This window comes from Lissotriton helveticus, chromosome 7 (assembly GCF_964261635.1).
Source record: "Lissotriton helveticus chromosome 7, aLisHel1.1, whole genome shotgun sequence".
Lineage (NCBI taxonomy): Eukaryota > Metazoa > Chordata > Amphibia > Caudata > Salamandridae > Lissotriton > Lissotriton helveticus.
This window is the reverse complement of record NC_136068.1, coordinates 1713189476-1713210219: the sequence shown is the minus strand read 5'-3', so window position 1 is coordinate 1713210219 and position 20744 is coordinate 1713189476. Positions and strand designations below refer to the sequence as shown.

At 43.8% G+C, this 20744-nt stretch overlaps 1 protein-coding gene across 7 annotated transcripts in view; it reads left to right on the top strand.

Moving 5' to 3' along the window:
* PROSER3 (proline and serine rich 3) overlaps window positions 1-20744 on the top strand; it is a 166520-nt gene that overhangs the window by 131298 nt on the left and 14478 nt on the right. For all 7 annotated transcript variants that reach the window (XM_078655406.1, XM_078655403.1, XM_078655404.1 and 4 more), the window contains 3 exons: window positions 20-1132; window positions 9738-9909; window positions 11255-11336. In XM_078655406.1, coding sequence (XP_078511532.1) covers window positions 20-1132; window positions 9738-9909; window positions 11255-11336 — 1367 coding nt within the window. The remainder of the gene's footprint in view (window positions 1-19; window positions 1133-9737; window positions 9910-11254; window positions 11337-20744) is intronic.

Here is a 20744-nt window from a genome sequence, read left to right as displayed (position 1 = left end):
CTGCATGTTCTTTTGACAGAGTGCAGATGGAGATGATGTAAAGGTGATGGAGAGAGCTAGGCAGCAAGGACCTAGAGGTGACACCAGATGGGACAACGTGGCTGTAGCATCAACTGCGCACCATGCTAAGCATATGGGCTCTGGTGACTTTCTCAGGTCTCAGCCTGTCCCTGCACACCTGCACCATTCCTGTGACATCCTACCCTGCCACCACCAGCCCTCACAGCCCTCAGAATCCAGGACAGGAAAAACAAGAATTGACAGAGGACAGCCTATAGTTGGATACAGTTGCGGTAATATCAGACTGGAGCAGAGCCAGCAGACAGGCTCCCCTGATGAGGGCAGTTCTGAAGAGCTGTGTGAGAGCTCCATGGATGTCACACCTGTGGACCACAGACCTGTAGAAAGGGGGCAAGCGTTGCGTACCACCAGGAATCGGGATCCTCAAGACACCTCTTCCACATGGCAACCTGGTAAAGAGCAAAGAGACTATGGCCCCTCGGAAAGGCAGACTTCACTATCAACAGCACATAGGACAGCCCAAGGGGACCAAGAATCAGGCTTCAAAAGGCAGGAGACTGAAGCTCAAGGGACAAGGAAAGAGTCGGAGAAAAGAGCATCACAACCAAATGCTGCATGGAGGGAGAAACCTCAGGGTGACCCTCTAGAAGGAACCATATCGTCTCGTCACAGGAGTGAGAGACGTGGACCACTGCAGGACAGTACCAGCAAGAGAAATAAAGAAAGAGTGACGGAGAGAGAGTTTGTGCCAGAAGAAGAGACTAGGGGAAGAGAAATCAACCAGCATAAGTCTACAAGAAGAGAGAGTGAGCCAGGTGTTAAGGCCGCAACACAAAAGATCTCCCATCAGAAGGGTACAGGGAAACAGTGTGTGCTTGAAGCAGACCCCAGGATACAAGTGCCTGCCCACAAGAGGACCGCGGATAGAGCCAAGATACCCAAGGAAGAGTATTCCAGTTACACTTCAAAGGATAGAGAAAAAGCGCTGGCAGATGAGACTGGAGCCCATCACCCAGGGAGAGTAAAGCACAATGTTCCTATCGACAAGACCGGTGTCAGGAAGGGACCTGGAGAGCCTGCTTATTCTCCCATCCGCAGCGTCCTGGGACAGGTAAAGAAGGGGACGGGATACTTTATGGGGCCACACTCCTGTATCTCCCAATCTCAGTATATTGGAGTCCTCCGTATTATTTTATGTTTCTTTTCGACAGCTACCGCTTTCTCATTCTAAATATTTATTGTCCTTGTTCTTTACTCTCAGTATGTCTATAGCTATCTCTTTCTCAGTCTATTTCAATTCTATCTAGATCTAGAGCTTCCCCTCTCTCAATCCGTCCGTTTTTATTCTCTAATCTTTACTGTCGGTCTATCTACATCTTCCCTCCCCATCAATCTTAGGACAATGGTAACATATTATAATTTATTTATTTAAACACTTCAGTACTAAGGGCATGTTGGCCACACCCGTGGCACAACCTCTGATATGCCAAGGATGTGTCCAGCACGTCCAATCCCTGGGAGCTGGTAATTCCTCTTGTGGTCGCAGCAGAGGGATATTCATTTTTAAAATCTCTCCTTGAGCTGAAAGGTAAGAGCTTCCCTTTCGTTCAAGACTTATATTTCTGTTTAAATGACATCCGCACGCACAGCAAAGTATGGCTCATGCTGGCAGTGTGATTCCGATGACTTGTTTCCTCATGGGCATGGGGCCGTAGCACTGGGTACATGATGGACCGCCTTGCCTTTACACTGGGGCCATATAGTAGAAGGGGTATAGTATAGTGATCCACAGTACACCCCCCCACCCTCTGGATGGTGCCCCAAGGGAAGTCAACATGCAGATCCCTTGGGACCCCCAGGCATCCCCTTCTTGACCACCCCTCCCCCACATCCCACTTCCCCTCCAGTGGAAGAAGGAGGGGCAGCTTCAACCTGCAGTCTTGTCTTTCACCAGTACTCTCTCCTTGGCACAAACAGTCAGAGCATATGCTGAGATTTTTTGTCTTTTAAAAAAAATGTATCTGCTACGCTGTCCCAGTCTATGCTGGATGCACCTAATTAAGGTTGTCTTTCGACGCAAATAGGGACAGTGTGTCTGATGTGTCGTTCGGGCCCATTTTTAGGTTTCGCTGGAGGGCGGAGCTCTTAGCTCCGCCTCCAGAGAAATCTCTTGATTTCCAGTAAGGAGAATGGAATACGCCCCCCTGTCCCATTGGCTAGCTCCATAAATGGAGGCTAGCCATTGGAACAGAGATCTGTCCGTCAAGGCCGGACCAGATTCGGGGGCGTTCCCGAGATTTTTTCCCAGGGCGGAGTTACGTTTTTTCCCGTTCCCTCCCCTTTCACTGATGCGCTGTCCATTTCCGCCCCCCCCCTCGCTGTCCTGTGCACGTTTCCCGCCGTCCGTGTCCTCTCCCGCCCCCTCCCGCCGTCCGTGTCCTCTCCCGCCCCCTCCCGCCGTCCGTGTCCACTCCCGCCCCCTCCCGCCGTCCGTGTCCACTCCCGCCCCCTCCCGCCGTCCGTGTCCACTCCCGCCCCGATTGATGGTTATCTAGAGCCGGTGCCCACCCGGCATTTGCCCGTAAAAATCAGCCCCCGCCTGCCTACCTAAGGAGAAGGGCCGCTGCGCTGCCCGCAGCGACCCGGAAGTGGTTGGCCGGCCGGCCAATCCCAGCGCGGCCGGCCGGAAGTGCCCGCCCCCGCAGCCCGGGGGGAAGAAAGAAGAAGCATGGCGGCCGGTTTGCAGGGCTCCCGTGATGCGAGGGAGCCCTGCTGCATCTGCATGTGGGTAAGTGGAGAGTGCCAGTGAAGTCTCAGAAGCATATACCAAGGGGCTTGTAATTTTCTCTGCGCCCTTTCTTGAAGCTTTTGGGTGGTTGACCGTTGTGGTTTTGGTTTAAGTGTGGTGTTTGTCAGTACGACAAGACACTTAGTATGAGTACCTGGCAAATATGGGGCTGTTGAAAAAGCCATCATGTAGTGTTTTATTGTTTCTTTTCAGGAGAGGCTACATTGTCCTTTCTCATGTTATTAGTCCTTTACTCTGTCTCATGCAGGCTGTTATACTTTGCTGTTTCAGGATTGCCTATTAGAGAGCTCTGGGTAAGTTGACTCCTAATTGACATGAGTAAATCTCACTTTTCAACTACACATCATTCCTATTCCTAGCAGCATTATTGTGTAAGAAAAATAAAAAATGTCGCTTAGCTATTCGTTATTTGTGTCAGGTTATTTTGTGAAAGAACGTATTGTCGCACAATAACAAGAAGAATCTATTAGACTTCTGCAATGCTTTGGAAATACTTGTCCTGTCTTACTAAAGTAGCGCTTCTAAATCTTGATGCTACTCCCTTTTATTGAGCGTAAAGATGGAAGTTAAACCGACCTACACAACGCAATCGAACCACTAAAATCATATTCTAAATCAGTTAAGTTAACGTAGTGTACTGTCATAGCAGCTGTTAATCTGATTTGATGTTTTGCTTTAGTCGCTTGATTCTGCAAAAACGAGGGGTATCAGTTATTTTTTATTGCAGACTTCTAATCAGTGTTTTCAACCTGTAGTCTTTCCTGCGATCAAAGCACGAGTTCAGTTCCTGTTTGCTTATTTAAACTTCCCTTGCTTATTCACATTGGCAATGGATGGGGACAAAATAAACTCCCTAGATGCTAAGCGAGGCTTCAGATGAATACATAGCAATGATATATACCTCAGTTGTGAGTTTTATTTTAATAAGGCCCAATTGAACTTTTAGAATGGACATGGTTCTAAGAGTGCCTGACAGATTAATTCCTTGTGAATACAGTGAAGAGGGAGACGTTATAAACCACTTTGCATATATTAAATTGGTGGTATACTTCTAGCTCACGTTTCAAGTCCAAGCACTTATAAGTATTCCATGAACAACATTTATATATTATGTAATATTCTTGATTTAATAGTTACCTCTCGCATCTACACAGTTGAAATGTGTATCAAGTATCATTTACGTTTTGAATTTTTAGACACCCCCATCCCAATAGTACCATTGCTTTTTCTAATTTATGAGAGGTTCCAAATAGTTTTCTTCTGTGTGTTTGACAACGTGTGCAATGCTTGATAGATTTATGGCCGGTCCGGTATCCTGCACAGATTATTCTCTTGTAGCTAGGATGGAGACTGAATAAATGTCTTCTCTGTTACTGCTGGCTGTTTCACAAGACGAGTAACTCTTTAAGATCTGCACTACAGTGATTATCATTAGTACAATACATGACCTATTGTTAAAACGAAAAATATAGCAATATTATTTAATGGGTCCAGCTCGTACAAACCCAATAGGCGTGACTCCACTTACCATATTTCTGTAAGGCTGTGGGCTGCATGAAAAAAACAACTCATGTGTTGTTAGAAGCAAAGAATGTCTGATTAGATATGTGTTCCTCTACAATCAAAGAAAAGATCGGCATCAGGATCAAACCAAAAAGATGTGAAAATATTTCTGCTGACCAGTGTACAGTTTGATGGATAGGAGTTAAATGTAATTTCTTCATGCCTTCAAATGGTCTGCAGTACAGTCGAATCAGTGGAAACATAGGCTTGTAGGGTGTGCTTGGTAGGTTGTCCCCAAGCTTATAAATACAAAAGGATGCCCATAAATTGCACTTCTTGCAAACAAGTCACCCATTGAAAGATCTCAGTCACAACTTTAAGGTACCAAGATTTTTTTATTTTTTGCAAAACTGATGTTTTATACCACAGATAATTGTTCTTCATTGATTTTCTGGTAAGAACTTTAAGGAATGGGGGAAAGATGGCTTCTTTTCGGGATGATTTGAAAGCATGATTGTGATGGCATATGGGATACGTGTAAACTGTGAGCCTAATTATAGGGAAATGATGGCGGCGTTAATTGAAAATGTTGTAGTGAATGAATGATTGAGCGTAAAGAGCATAATTAATGTGTCCTCATGTAATACAACTGGTGCTATGTAAAGCACTCCGATACCCGATTCCGGTCAAGTTCGCACTATATAAAACTCTGGAAAAAAATATACATTTGACTCCTGTAAGCACTTGCTTGCCAATAATGGTGCAGTTAAAGTATGAATACAATATAAGTATGATTAAACCTTCTCTGGTCCTGCCCTTTTTGGAATTTCCTTCGTTTTCGATAAAGCTATGATGATTTTCTTCCAACAGTGCATGTTTAGTACTGTTTAACTGAGTTAACAGATTTAATAATTTCAATTGGTGTGGATAACCCCCTAATTTCCATATGAGGTCTCTTGACTTAAATAAGTCCCACGGGATGTTTGTATTGCTTCATTCATATTTATCCAGGTCCTGTGGGCATATTGAGTTGTCCAGTTGCATGCATCAAAATGTACACCTACAAATGGCTGTCTTCGAAAGGGTCCCAAGATTGTTTTGCGATGCTCCAGCATGCACCGTGACGCACCATGCGCATCCATCTTGATGCAGGTGGTCATTTTAATTTACCATTTATCGTGGCGGATGTCATTATAAAATGGTAAATTAAAATGTATTTCTATTTTAGGTCTTGCCTAAGCAGTGCTGTTCTGTATTCAGGTAAGGGCTGTAAGCTTCGCCCACTCTCCACCCCTCTGTTTAATTGGCTGATGTCACTGTCCTTTGTAACGGTTGTCCTTTGATTTGTTAATATGCTTATTAGTCCCTCCTTAATACGTCCCTATCTTCTGTTGTTTCCTCGCATCAGGACACCCCTTTGTTACATGTGTTGTTACTCGGTAGCTTTCGATTACAGCCCGAGCATTCTTTTGTTAGTTGTCTTCTTCCTGGCAGGACATGCTCTCTCACAATGTTTTAATTTTTTATATTTAACTAACGCGGCCAGCACTAATAATGGTGACGCATGCCTTTTCTTAAGCTAAAATGTTGGTGCTGCGATTACGTCAAAAGCACAGAAATAGAACAAGCATTTACAATGCAACGGTTTCGCCTTTGGAAAAGTTAGAGCTATTAGCAATGTAAAAGACAATGCCATTTATTTATCTGTTTTCAAAACCAACACATAAATACAAATTTTGTCATTTACAATGCCAATAGCTCAAACTTTTCCAAAGGCGAAACCTTTGCATTGTAAATGCTTGTTATTTAAAAAGAGATGGGGTGTGGACTGATCCTTCCTGGAATCGGAACACTATCTCTGGAGCCCAAAGAGCCTCATTGTGTTTGGCAAGCATTAATATCCCCCCAAAGGTCTGGCTTTATTTTTTTTTTTTTTTTTTTTTTTGGGAGTTTTATATATCGCGAACTAGAACCGAACCGAATCAGTTATCAGAGCGCTTTACATAGCACCAGTTACACACTAAAGATAGGCAAGCGTCTGGCAACACCCGACTGCCATGGACCTTGAAAGATGTGGTCGAAAGGCGCAAGCAATTGATGGTACTTCTCTTCCTAGATGAGGAGAAGTCCTTCAATAGAGTTGACTGGCCCTACCTTGCAAAGCTATTGGGAAAGATCCACCTGGGACCCAACGTGAGAATCTTCATTCAGGTGAACTATAAAAAAAAAATAAACCCTCAGCAAAGACCAAGATTAGCTGTGAATAATTGAGAAGTACCCATCCCAAGGGGGACGATGCCTCTTTCTCCCTTGGTCTTTTCTTTATCAATGGAGCTGTGAATAGCTAACATAATACACAATCCCAATATTGGTGCCATGAAAATAGGTGAGACAGAGCAAAACTAACTTTACCTTTATTTGCCTATTATAGCCTTTGTTTTATTACCCACCTGGACCGATCGCTTCCACCCTGCATGTGGAGTTGGATCGTTTTCCAGAAGTCTCAGGCTTTAAGACAAACTACTCCAAATCCCAGGGGATGGGCATGGCACACCCTCATGAGGAAGGGCGAGAGACTGTCTGGAGGGAGGGATTTTCGTGGACTGGGGTGTAAATCAAATACCTCGGAATCTATACGCCGGCCACACCCACTCACTGTATGAGTGTAACATCCCCCCCCTTCTTCAAACCCTTTTTCAAAATCTCTACCGAAGGGGAAGCTTGAGATATCCTGGCTGGGAAAGATGATTAGCCTAAAAATAAACGTTAATGCCTGCCTATTTTATTTGCTGCAAATGCTTCCTCTGACCATTCCCAAACCAACGCTGTCACAGATCCGTCAGAAAATGTTTAATTTTGTGTGGCAGGGTAAATCCCCCAGAGTGGCATGTTCGACTCTTTTTTTTCCACCTTTAAATGAGGGGGGCTCGGGTTTTCCTGATTTGGTCACCTATGTCTGGGCGGCCCAGCTACATCCAGCCCTGCACTGGAACTATAATCCGGATAATAAACCATGGGTAGATGTGGAGCAGGACTTTTCTAAAATTCCCCTTAAATATATACTGCGGCTACCGAATAGGCGTAACTCGGACATACACGTTCCGTCCAAACCACATTGAAGAAGCTTAATCACTGGCAATCACTGGTAAGTAAGAAGGCATTCCCCAAGTATTCGTTTCCATTTGACCCCCATAATTCACAATGCAGACTTCTCACCCCTCCCCGGCATCTTAGACCCAGCATTAGCCTATTCTGAAATACTTTTTTGAGTGGTGATCTTCTAACACGAAACCCTTAATTGAGAAATTGGGCTTAAATAGAAAGGATGTGTATCGATCGACATAAGTGCTACATTGGTGTTAAAGAGAACCCACCATGATCAGATTTGCAGAGATGAAATACATTTAAAATCCCTTTTTAGCACTAATATTCGACTAAGGGTATCTCCTGGCTATGCAAATACATCCTTGAACTTGGCCCCTACACAAAGCATGTGTATGTCTCGCAATAGGAGAAAGATTTCGAAGTCGACATCCCAGACAGGGATTGGAGGATGATTTGGAAGAGAGTAGCAGGGTCTTCCGTATGCATACACCATTGAGCTAATACCTGTATCCATTGACAAGGCTGTACCTTACCCCCAGCTAATTTTGTGCCATGTTTATCAGAGCAGAGACCTGTTGGAAGGGTTGTGTGGAGAGAGAGACCGTACTGCATACATGGTGGTCCTGTCCCCGCATCCAAGCCCCTTGGCACAGGGTTCTTACCCATATACAGACTATAAAAAATGTTGTTCTTCCATGCCATCCCCTGATGATACTTCTGGGTCATCCTGGAGACCTTGGGACTTTCTCCATGACTATCGTAGTGAAAATAGATCTGTCATCTGTTGCTGGCTGCCCAGCTTAGCATAGCCCAGCTAAGGAAACTCCTAACCACACCCTCCGTTAATATGTGGTGGGTACAAGTATGGTCAATGTACACCATGGAGAAACTATTGGCATTGGTTGACGATCGTATGTACAAATTTGAAAAAAAACTGGTACGGAGAGGGGGGTGCCCCACTTGTAGTTGAACCTGTTGTATAATGTTATATTAATATTGTGGGTTCTGGCCTGTGGGCAATGAACGATATGTATAGAAATTTATCCAATATCTTGAAAAATCAATAAATGAATATGAAAAACTACTAAATCGAACCTATCTTGCACAACAGAGACTCATAGAATATTCCTAAAACGATCAGCCTCATGCCTGAGATGTGATGTACGGACTGTATGTTTTTTTTTTTTTTTTTACACATGACATGGTTGTGTGGTGGGTTGCTGGATTACTGGCTAGCGATGGTTGCTAAGTTCACTCAAGTGACCGCCTTAAAGTTGTGTGGGGCAGTAAAATGTCTCTCTGAATTAATACCTAGACCCAAGAAGGATAGAAAAATCGAAAAAAGGTTTGCTGCACTGGGAATGCTCTTGGCAAAAAAAATTGCTTTACATTGGCTCTCCCATGTGGTCCCTAGGTTACAATCCTGGGTTGCTGACATGATGAGTGGTCTACATCAGAAGTACATTGTTTGTGTGAGGTGAGACTGCATGTGGAAAAGGATTTTGTGGACATGACAAAATGTTTACTCTTAGCAGAGACTTCTGATAACTGACAGTTACTTGACCTAACTGACAGTTGATCGGATATAGAGAGAAGTGCAAAAGGGGCGTACTGGGGCAGAGAGGACAGGGGACTTTGTCAAGAGCCACAATGAGAGAGACTGACTTTGCAGAATAGATCATGGACGAGTGCACACGCCGGTTATCACCCCTCTAAATTGTATTGTGAGTGACTATACAGTGCTATGTTAGTACAATGGGTTGCGAACACCAACTAGAATATGGTATCATATTTATGCTGCCTTCAGTTACTTGTTATTGCCATGATAATATATGATACAATGGTAAATAAGATCCAAACAATCTTGTATTAGCAATTCAAAATCTCAGTTTTGCAACACCTGTTGCCCTTTGAGCCAGGTGGAAATATATTACAATACTATTAATAAACAAACCTTGAAGATGACAGCGCTGATATATGGATTTTCTATAGGTTGGTGTAATGCAGACACCATCTCATCAGTGATGCTCGATTAAACCCACAACAGCACATCAGTCAGTCTATACCTTTGAGTACGGTACAGTCTGAAAAAGAATGCACATTTTCACCACTGATACTGGTTCAAGATGTGTTGCTACTCCTTTCGGATGCAGATCAATACATTTCCTTCAAAATGTGATGGGGGCATGTTGAGAGCCATGGCCCTGAAATGTTGGTGTGTCACTGATGACATTTGCGGAAGGCATGGGCCGGCAATGTCCAAGGACTGTCACTGATGGGGAATATATTGTTCTTTTAGGTGATCTCAGAGAGACTCTTCTCTCCCCCCTCATCCCCACAAACGACAGGGGATAAATCAAAACAACAATTTATCAGCAGTGATGACCCACGTCCCAGCACAAGCAACACAGCTGAACACCCTCACATGCAGCCCCTAGAGGTCGCAACACAGCTTTTGGATGACGCAGAAGGTGAGCATCATCTTCAGAACTGTGTTGGAGAGTAAAATTCACCTGAATTTAAGACTTTGCAGTCCTTCCCAAATCTAGGGTTGGTAGGTGTAACTGTTTGTTTGCTTGTTGGATAAGGAAGAAGTGTCCAAATATCTTGGATATCCTGTTGCATTGGATGGCGGACAGAGTGCTATAAAGATGGTGTAGTTTGCCTCCACACTAGGAAGTAAGAGGCTTCATGTTGGTGCTTCTTTTCAGAGGAGGATACAGATCTCAAGTAGTGGGCTTCAGTGGACCATGAGGATTCATGGAAAGTCTTTCTCTTTGCAGAAACAATGGTTAGCTGATACTTTAAATGTGTGAGGTATCATAATTATGTTTCCGCCCTACTAAGTCATCTTGTCACATAGTTCTAAGACCCCTTGTCGCCAGGATTAACCTCTGATCTTCACGGATCAGCCAAGATGTGAGCCTACCATGTACTCTCACAGTCAGACAATCAAGGTGCCACTGGTTCACTGCAGTGCTTTGAGAACTACAAGCCATATGTAGCAAACCATTTTGAAGTCACAAAGGATGTGACTGCAAAATCAGAGTTTGTGTTGCAAATTGGTATTGAGCCATGTCCTAAATGTCTTTTTTGAGTTGGGGAAAAGCCTTTCTGACTCACAATAGGTGTCTTGTGAACCATAAAATCACAATTAAAATGGGATTTGAAAAAGATAGACAACTCCAGTTTGTAATTTACTGTGGCATGTACCAATAAGGAGGATGCTAAGTGATTGGAAATCATCTCGGGCAGCCTTAGGGTAACCAGGGAGTGGTGTAGGAGACTACAACATGTTCCCCACATGTGTTTCCCAAAAGGAAAACACTTGTTTTCAAAAGCAGCAACTGCCTATTAAAAAGACACAGGCTAATTTTATTAAGAAATGTGTTCTGTTTGAGAAAGTGAATGCAAAGATGTTGGTCTGCTGCCCCTAGTTGGCAACCATCCTTGCGTCACAATTTACAATTCACCTCGTTAATATTTATTAGGAATGTCGCTTTGCAACTCCCATAAATGTGCAATTCACAAAGACCTATTAGTACATAGGTTGCATCTTAAATTGCATACCCCCATCGGTGTGCAGATTGCGCATTATGAGTTGTGAAAGGATGTTAGTACATCGGGCCCTAAGTGTTTTCTAGCACTCTTATTTCAACTTTGAGGTACGCTTCCGAACAAATATACTTTAAGGGAAACAAAAGAAGAGACAAACAGCAAAGTGAACAAGATGCGTTAAAAGCCAGGGATTGATGGTATTGGAGCCATCTTTGGTCATAAAGTGATTGCAACCCAAAATCTTGTCATTTCATACAGATTCCGACAGCACCGAGTTTGAGGAAGATCCACTGCTGCATGTGCTACGAGAGAGAAGAAATGGCATCCTTCGACGACTCAGGTTAAAGAACTGCATGTGTTATTTTCTTACTATCCTACCGTCAACTCGCAATACCTCTCATCTGCTAGGTGGCAGGATGCTATGTGATATGTCAACATTTATTTTAGGTATCTTGATTCTGCGGTGTAATGTTTTGGGCTCCATCCACAAGATTTCCTTTAAACCCATCCCTTTGACCTATTTACCTGTGTGCATGATTTATTTGGTGGTACTCATGCTGGCCGGTGTGTCTCACCATCTTATAGGTCACTATGCATGCCTATATCTGTAGGATTTCCATACTTGTTGCTCACATATCCTTTTTTTACTGTGCAGTCAGCCAGTCTAAGCTTCAGATCTTTGCTTATCTATTTTGCCTGGCATCATTCCTGCCCAGCTTATCAACTTCACTGTCCTGCAACAGATATCATGTGCTTTGTGCCTTTTATAATGTCTTTCTTTTTGCCTCGTGCCTAGGAGGATCTTTAGGGTGCAGTTTCATGTTAAAATGGTTGCCTGAAATGCAGACATTCGTTGTTGGCATTAACATTTTACTATGGCTAGGTCCTCAAGCAATTGACGGTGGCCTATAAGTCACTCAGGAGATTCCCAACCTGCTTTGTCCGTCTCTATTCCAAGATTGTGTGAGGGAGATGAAGGGTTGGAGAGCAGCATGATCTTGTGTATTTATCTTGAACCATATCTACTTTAGCGTGACTGTCACAGTTTCACCTCCAACACATTAACTAATGCTGCCTTCTCCAAAATCACTGTTTGACTCATCAAGCTCTCACGAGTACAAATACGTTTTTTGTCACTTGCATTCAACCTTGGAATTCCTTCCTTGCTTCTGTGATCCACACGTATCTGCCTTGTCTAACTCCTATTATGATCTGTGCCTTCTGCTTAGTTGGAAGTACGTAGCTCCTCGTGATTTCTCTGAACTATGACAGCTCACTTCCTCGCATCTCATTTCTCCTTTTCTGGCTCAATCCCTTGACGCAAGAGGAAATGCTCTGAGTGTACTCAACAGTTGAGTTTACGTTGTTTTAGAGTGTCATGAAGCGCAGAACGTCATTTGTTTACCAGTCCCTTCTGGTGAGCCTTGAATGCCCAGCGAAAAATGTTTCTAAATTGTTGGAATAAGGCTTTATGGCATTTAGATGTTCAGGTTTTGGAAGGAATGGTTAATCCATCTGCTTTGCAGAATTTAGTTTTCTTTTCATTTGTCATATCATTGAAATTGTTTGCTATTTGATACAGTAGAGCTTTATATTTCTAAAGCAGGTTTGGTTCGATCATGCTGATGAGCCCCTAACAGAGCTACTGACGCAGACCATTGTTGCACGTCTATGAGAGATGTATGTTCTTATTTTATAAATACCTTTTTTAAGGTGGAACTACCTTTGCAGATCAACTGCTTACTGAGCTCTGGTTCGGAATCCCAGAAGTTAGGATTCTGATGAAATGTTGCTCTGCGTTAAGGCTCCGTTCCATGTAGGATGGCAAGTCATCAGAAAAAGTATGTATAAGAAGTGCTCAAGGAGAAGAACTTAATTCGAGCCCAAAATATTAGGTTCCGCCACCAGACCCTACCAATAAGAAGTGATGCGACAGAACAAGTTTGAAGTGGACCATAGACCTGAAAAGTTTTTGAAAAGCTTGAGAAAAGCTTGAGACAACCTCAAAACTTGCTTTGAAGCTAACAATGCACAGATGTTTGGGACCCTTTGGTACAAGTAAAATGTTACGTACCAATGACCGATGTACTGAGTGAGCCAGGAGTTTAGGACACTATCTGGCAGATGCATCAAAGTTATGTTTTGCGAGTCCTTAATAGCGAATTTTAAGGAATCGCTATTAAAGACTCGCAAAACGGGATGCATGTAGGAATCGCAATGTTATTAGCGATTCCTAAACATTCCTTATTAGCGATTCGGTAATAGCTAATCGCTAATAAGGAATGGCTTTCCCATTCATTCCTATGGGCCTAAAAGCCCATAGGAATGAATGGGAAAGCCATTCCAAATGGGAAAGCCATTCCTTATTAGCGATTAGCTATTACCGAATCGCTAATGTTCCGCTATTTCAAGGGTGCCAGGGTGTCCAAAGGACACCCTGTTGCACCCCTGAAATGGACCTGTGCACAAATGTTACACACACACATGCCCTAAGGGCATGTGTGTGTGCGCAACATGTAACTTTGAAAAATGCACAAAAGTGCATTTTTCAAAGTTTTAGCAAATTACCACAAAGTTCAACTTCATGGTAATTTGCTCCCCCTATTAGCGAATTCGCTATTTTTTTGGGTTTCATGCATTGCATTTAAGGAATCTCATTTTGGGATTCCTTAAATGCAAGAGCAATTTAAGGAATCACTATTTAGAGATTCCTTAAATTGCGATTTCTGCATTTGGGATGATGCATCCCAAATGCAAAAATACCGGGAGCAAACGGCCAGATTCTGAGAATCTGCCCGTTTGCTCCCGGTATTTTCGTTGATGCATCTGCCTGTATATGCAGAGGAACGTATTAAGTGAAAAGCCCCGTTGAGAAGCAGTACTCAGACAGGTCAGTGTTGGTGTACTTGTCGTTGCCTAATCAGAAGTACATGCTCTCCCTAAAACAAAGTTAGGAATGTCCTAGGTTGGAAGCAGTTATAGATTTTAGCTAACATTCATTTAGAACAACTAAAGTCCAATCTAGCTACAAATATGGTGAGAAAAAAGATAAATTGTCACAGACGCAGCCACTAGTATAATAGGGGGGGATTGGAAACTCACGGCAAAGATAAGGCAAGAACAGACATGAAAGAAAGCAGTGAAACCAGGGTCTCGTGGACAATCCATGGGATACACCATCAAACAACTAAAATATTACTTGTAGTCCCAAATTTTAAAAGGTGCCCCAGACACTATAATACAACTGCTGTAACTGTCTTAAAGGTTCCAAACTTAATATTTTTTTCATAAAAATCCAGTTTAAGGATTTGAAATCTGTTCAGACAGATAGATTTCATAAGCATTGTTCAACCCCTTTATCGTAATGTCTAGGGATATTATTGTCTGTAAATAATTGTGTTAGCAAGTTTTAAGGGATGTTTCAGATTGTTGTTAGCTGAACTATAAATACCATTTAGCTTTGGTTTACTCACTGAATTAATTTTATTTGGGCTTTTTCTTAAGCACTATAAACCATCTAAAACTGGTGTCAGAGCACTAAGGTGGGCAGCAATGGGTGAGAGGAAAGTGGTAAATATCCTAGTGAGATAGATCATTGTACACTGCCATCTAATTAGACCTACTGATATGATGAGGAAGAGATGACAGTGCCTTTTGTAAGGAGAAGTCCTAAGCCCGAGTGGAAAGGGGCAAACTTACCCTACTCGTCTGACTGCTAGGACTTGAGAAAGTCAGCCAGGCACCACAATGCAACTTGGTCTATCCTTATGAAATAAGTGTTTCGTCAGTGATTTTCTAAACATGATATAGTCAATTTCAAGTCTTATTTGGGTGGGTAGAGGTTTCCATTTGGGTGGCCCTGGTGGTAGAGAGCATGGCCTCAAAATCCTTTGTTTCTGGCTTGTTAGGGAGCCTTCAGAGTACAGTTGATGGCCCTGAGGTCCCAGGATATATAGTAAGGCACAAAGAAGTTACAGATGGATTTTGGGTTTCGATCATGGAGTGCTAAGTGAACCATGTAGAGAGTTTTGAAGCAAATCTTACAAATCAAAGAGATCTGAGAGATTCAAAGTAATATGATCATGGTGTATCAGTCCCAGAACCATGGTGGTGGGCTGATTTTGTAGCTTGACAAGGGTTATGCTCGGGAGTCCGATATAGAGACTGTTACAGTAATCCATGTTCGCACGCGTCTGCTCATCAACATCCAGCAGCATCAGTGATCAGCCTCCTGGATCTGGACGCGCTTGCCTCCTGGATGGAGGGAGCTGAGGGCAGTGTTGTGCGGGACAGGTCTACACTGAACTACACTCAGGAAGGCGGACGGCTGACCGAGGTAGGTGGAGCAGGCGACAAAGGGGCATGGAGGACAAGGCACAATAGAGGAGGGAGACTTAGTTGACAGGCGGGGGAGCCCACCCAGTGAAGGCATGGGCTCGGCAAGCCATGGTGAGCTAGTCACCGTGGCGCTTGGCTTGGCTCTGCCTGGTGTGGAGGTGGCTGGCCTAATTCCGGTGTAGCTTCTACTGTGGTAAATCCCACCGGCCCCCTTGCCCACCCTAAGCTATGATTTGCAACGCCTCCCTTCATACCATTCCCCTTGCCTCGCTTCACCCGGTTTGGGCCATTGTTTCAGCACCCTGCTCCCGCTGATTTGCCCAGTGGCCCACAGAGTCCAGGGAGTCCTTAGATTCCATGAGTCTTCTTTGCAGTACAGGAGCCAGTGACCAAGGAAGATCAACGAGCACTTTTGTGGGGGCGCACAAAATCGTGCAAAAAGTCAGCCTCCCACCTCAGACTCTTAGGCCCAAGGACCCCAAATAATTCTTCCTGGACCCCCTTAAATGCTAGTCGCATCTTTTTGCTCCGGCTTAGCAGGAACTTTTCTCACACAATAACATTGCAACACTCCATAATAAGTTACAATAAGCCTCCGTGGCAATGTCCAAGCCAGTGGACACCCAGCGGACGCCCTCGAGAGTTACGAAGCGAAAACAATTAAGGAAGACCGTCTTAGTGGCCTGAGGTGTGTAGTGCTGTGCTTGTACTCTCCGACAAGCAGCGCCAATCCCCTCAGCTCTTCACCAGCTGACATTCGCTTATCCCTAGGAGTAAACGTAGTGGCGCAGATAAGCTGACGGCACCACCGGGCAGACGCAGCGCTTTGTAGCAAGACAAAGGCCTCTATTTATTTAACAAACCATGATGCCCCATCACATCACATCACATCGCATCGCTGCTGCTGCATCCATGACCATCAAATTTGAAAGTGAAGAGTCACTGTGGCAGGAGACCTTCAGTAACATCTATCTCCTCCTCAAACATTTGGAAATTTGGTATAGGTATTCAGTTATGCAACAAAAAAACATTGTCCCAACCAAAGGAGGCAAAGTACCAAAAAGCTGCCTCGAAAGGCAATCCAGTCTGGGACACCCAGACCTTACAATAGTCTTGTTGCATCCAATTTCTGGAAAAAACACCAACCATGCCATAAGCTGCCGGGAGATCACTGAACCAGGCAACTCTCCCAGGAAGTCACCAACTTCACTATCCGCATCAAGTAATAACTGCCCATTCTCAAACCATCTATCTCCTGACAGCGTGGGCCGGAATGACGTGGTTTGGATTGAGCTATTGCTTTCACATCAGCCGGCCATCGGACCTCGCGAGATTTGACCACTTCGTAGATATTCTGTACAATGCAATGAAACATCTAGACAATAATGTGCCACAATGACTTCTGCTAGATGTTTTACCTCTGGACTTATAAATAGTATTCATCTGGTTATGTTCTAAATTATTTATTTCCATATTAACACTGTTACTTTATAACTACTTTTAGGGCTCGGTGCTTAGCTGGGCTGTATATTGTACCAATTTTTATTAATTGAAACAATAAAGATGTTACTATGCAGACTAGTTTACTACTAAACTATAATCCAGGCTGGATTGGAGAACTGCCACCACTAAGGTGATTTTCTGGGGAAAAAGTAAGGAATGGCAGAATTCCTTGCAGTTGTCGAAGGTGGCAACATGTAGTTTTACAGAGTTCATACACTATAAGAATGATAAAACACTGTTAAAGAATCACACTCAAATTAGGCCTAGGTTCACAGTAGTGCAGGGAGGACCTAGGGCTTTGTTGGGGAGGGAGAAGGAGGATGGGCTGAACATCCCGAAAAGCAGGAGTTCTGTTTTATCGCATTTGAGTCAAAGCTTGTTGTGCTGCTCGAGCGATGGGGGGGAGACACACACTCCGAAATCTTGTTTAGGGAGCCCAGATCAATGCTAATCCTCTGATGTATGCAGATGACGCCCAGCTCCAAGTGTTACTCAATATCATAGGAAGTCCGCATGGATGCCAACTTAGCTATGTGTATATTAAATAAGATGGGAAACACTGCAGAGCCCTGAGTTGCAGCACAGCAGTTTTGGAGAAGAAGGGGCCCAACTTGACTTTCTGGGTGCATTTGTGAAGGAATCAATTGAGTGATATTAGTGCAGTGTTGTTAATTCACACTATAATTGATGACGTTTAGCATATCATGAATTACGATATGAAATTGCGGCTGAGAGATCTAGAAGTATCGGGGCACAGGGATGGCCTAGATCGCTGGCCTTACAGGGTTCCTCATTTATGTTTAAAAGTGTGTTTTGGTGCTTCTTCTTGGCCTAAATCCTGATTGGCGATCATTCAGGATGTTGTTGCTTTCCGGATGACGGCGGAGGTGTCAGAGATCACTGTTTAAACAACCTTAGCAACACAGGGGAGCTTGGAGGCTGATCTCTAATTTGCTAGGTAGCTGGGATCTGCAGTATGTTTCTTTAGCATGGGTCTAATAATTGCATGTCGATGTTTTGGGGGATTATCCCACTACCTAGGGAGCTATTTACAAGGGATGTAATTGGTACGACTGCAGGTAGACCCAGGTTAATGCCTTTGGCATTGATTACATCCTATAACGGTGATCACTTCTTGAATGAGGACCACATGTTTTTAACTTACAATTCCGTCCCTGAAACAAACTCCACTAATGTAAGGACATTGGGTTGAAGGGATGGAGTCGACTCAAGTCATGTAGAGGTATCAATGGTGGGTTGAGAGGCGTGTGCAGAAGATCTCGCACTGGAGTCCATAATATGTGCCCTGAGGGAGTCAGTGGTGTTCTTGGAAAACGACAGGAGGTGATCCCAGGGTTTAGGATAAAGGGCAAAGTCATTTTTGGGGGCACCAGCTAAGCTGATATAATCTCATTGAAGATTTGAAAAACCTCCTTGGTGGAGTTGTTGGATGAGTTGATGTGGGATTGGTACGAGTCATTTTTAGACCTAGCACATACTGCTTCATACTCCTTGGCAAATGCTCTGCAGGCTAATCAATTGTTTTGCAGTTTGGCTTTAAACACCTTTCCAAGGCTCCCTTTTCTGTAGTCAGATATTCAGCTTCATGCTATTAAGGTTCTTCCATGAAATTGCCCAGGCTGGAGTTCTGTCCAGACTTGCGTGCCTTGGTTTGTACGATGTCAAAGGTGAATTTGATTAGGAAGGGATCTGACCATGATAGGTGTTCAATTAAGAGCAAGTTGATTTTAGAGGAAAAGGTGAACAAGCGTTTGAGGCTAAGACAACCTTCCTGAGTTGGTTCCCTGATCAGCTCTGTTACACCAATAGCATTCTCTTCCTTTAAAAAGGTTTGGGCATAGGTGTTTGCAGGATCATCAGTCCAGATATGCACATCATCAAGGATGATAACGTGATTGCTTCACAGTAGGGTTTGCTAAATAGGCGGTAAATGACTGCACAGATCATAGAAGAGATGGAGGGCAGGAGCTCTTTTGTTAAGATATGCTCAAAGGAGGGGACAGATGCACCATTGATAATCTTGAAAGGGAGAGAGTTGTGTACCTTGGCGTGGCTCTGTTTCTAGATAGGATGTTGTAGTTAAGTGGAAGAAGGTTGCGGATGTCAGTTACAAAGTTGTTTTTGAGCCATGTTTCAGGGATGGTCAAGAAATGAAAACTAAAGGGCTTTAATGAATCCACTGGAAATATGAATTTTAAGTCACCAATGCTAGATTTTGGATCTCAAAGCATTAAAGGTCAATGGGCTTGAGACTTGTATCAATGTTGGTAGGAGAGAGCACGAGTTTCTGTACAGGGTTTGAGAGCTGGTATGTTATGTTGAAAGAAGATGAGCCCTTCGAAGTTAGAGTGGTGAATTAGCAAGTTAGTTGAAGAAATTCTTGTTACTGTAAGAAAATAGAGACACCAGGAGATAACTGAAGGCCTGTTCCTGTTGGTTAGATTGATTACCCCATGTTTGATCTGCCTGCCAACGTGAACATGCTCATAAGGCCTGAGGGAGAAAGATAGGAATGAGGGACAAGAAGTTAATGGATAGAGCTGGAATTAATATTGGCTGTTCAGTGCAGGAGATGAGCATGAGGACAAAAGTCACTGGTAAAAGGCTTCCCTCACAAACCCTGCCAGTCAAATATTGATATTTAGGCTTGAATCTCTTTATGTTCACCTTCAATGCACTTAGTCAGCCTTCAAGATGGCTGCCACTCAAATACTTAGCCAGTGTGACCCAGTTAAGCAGGAACGATGGGCAAGGCTCACTGAGTTTGTAGTTCGAATCAAGATGGACACCATTGCCTTCCCAAGAATTAACCAGCTATTTCTTAACAGTCCTTTAGTCCACGCTCCTGGCCAGCACGGACAGAGAGAGCATTCATAGCCCCCAGACACTGCCACCAGTGATCTCAAGGGTAGTGCCACGGCTCGTGCAGCATCAGGCCAACCGGATGTGGGAACCATCCGGTAACCGACTTATCCGTCACGTCTGTAGCTTTGGCCCACAGCCATTGCTTCATGAGGACGTCTTTATCCGCACGTCCTCCGCCATCCTTAATCTTCATTTTGGAAACTGACTCAACTTTCCGTTTTCTTCTTAAACTACCCGATTAGGACCGGGTTGGAAGTATCACCGGTCCCCCGACAAAGTATCTCCACACGTTTAATCAGCCCTGAAGAGTCACGGCTCAGGCTGTTGACGAAACACGTGTCGGCTGGACTTGTGTTTTTCTGTGGTAACTCTCCTTGACAGGAGACACCACTGGTGAATAAACAAACATCTTATAAAAAATCTCTTATGGTGATCAAAATCCCTTCTTGCGTAAACATTTGTGATACTATTCACGAGAAATTATTATTATTGTGTGCACTGGTTTTTGTTTCAGCACACCAGCTCCTATCAGCACTGCTGCCCTCGACAGAGTAACCAGACCAACCCAAAATAGAGCATGTCACACCAGAAAACCCACTAACCACCCCAGGTTCACATACCAGCTTAAAACCCCCATGCGCCCAGGGCTGCTTGCGTAGGGGTCCAGAGGCGTTGCTCTGCTAAGGCAACGAAAAGACTGCCAATGGCCATGAGGTTCACCTCCCCTTGATCCACCATTCAGCTAGCAACCCGTCAGGGGGACCGGAACTGGCACTGCAACAACGCAGGCTAGAAGGGCTTCAATTTAGGGAGTGAAGTGAATATCGTATTTGTATAAGGAAGAGTAGTATGCCTTTTAACCATAATGCCTTCACTTTAAGATACAAATAAAGTGTTTACTATAACCTCTGATACCACTAAAGAATTTATTTATGCAATTTGATTTTCCAACTGCATAGCCCATGTTTGATCACACTTCATTCTTAATATGTATATAGGATGTTCTACAACCTTCTACTGC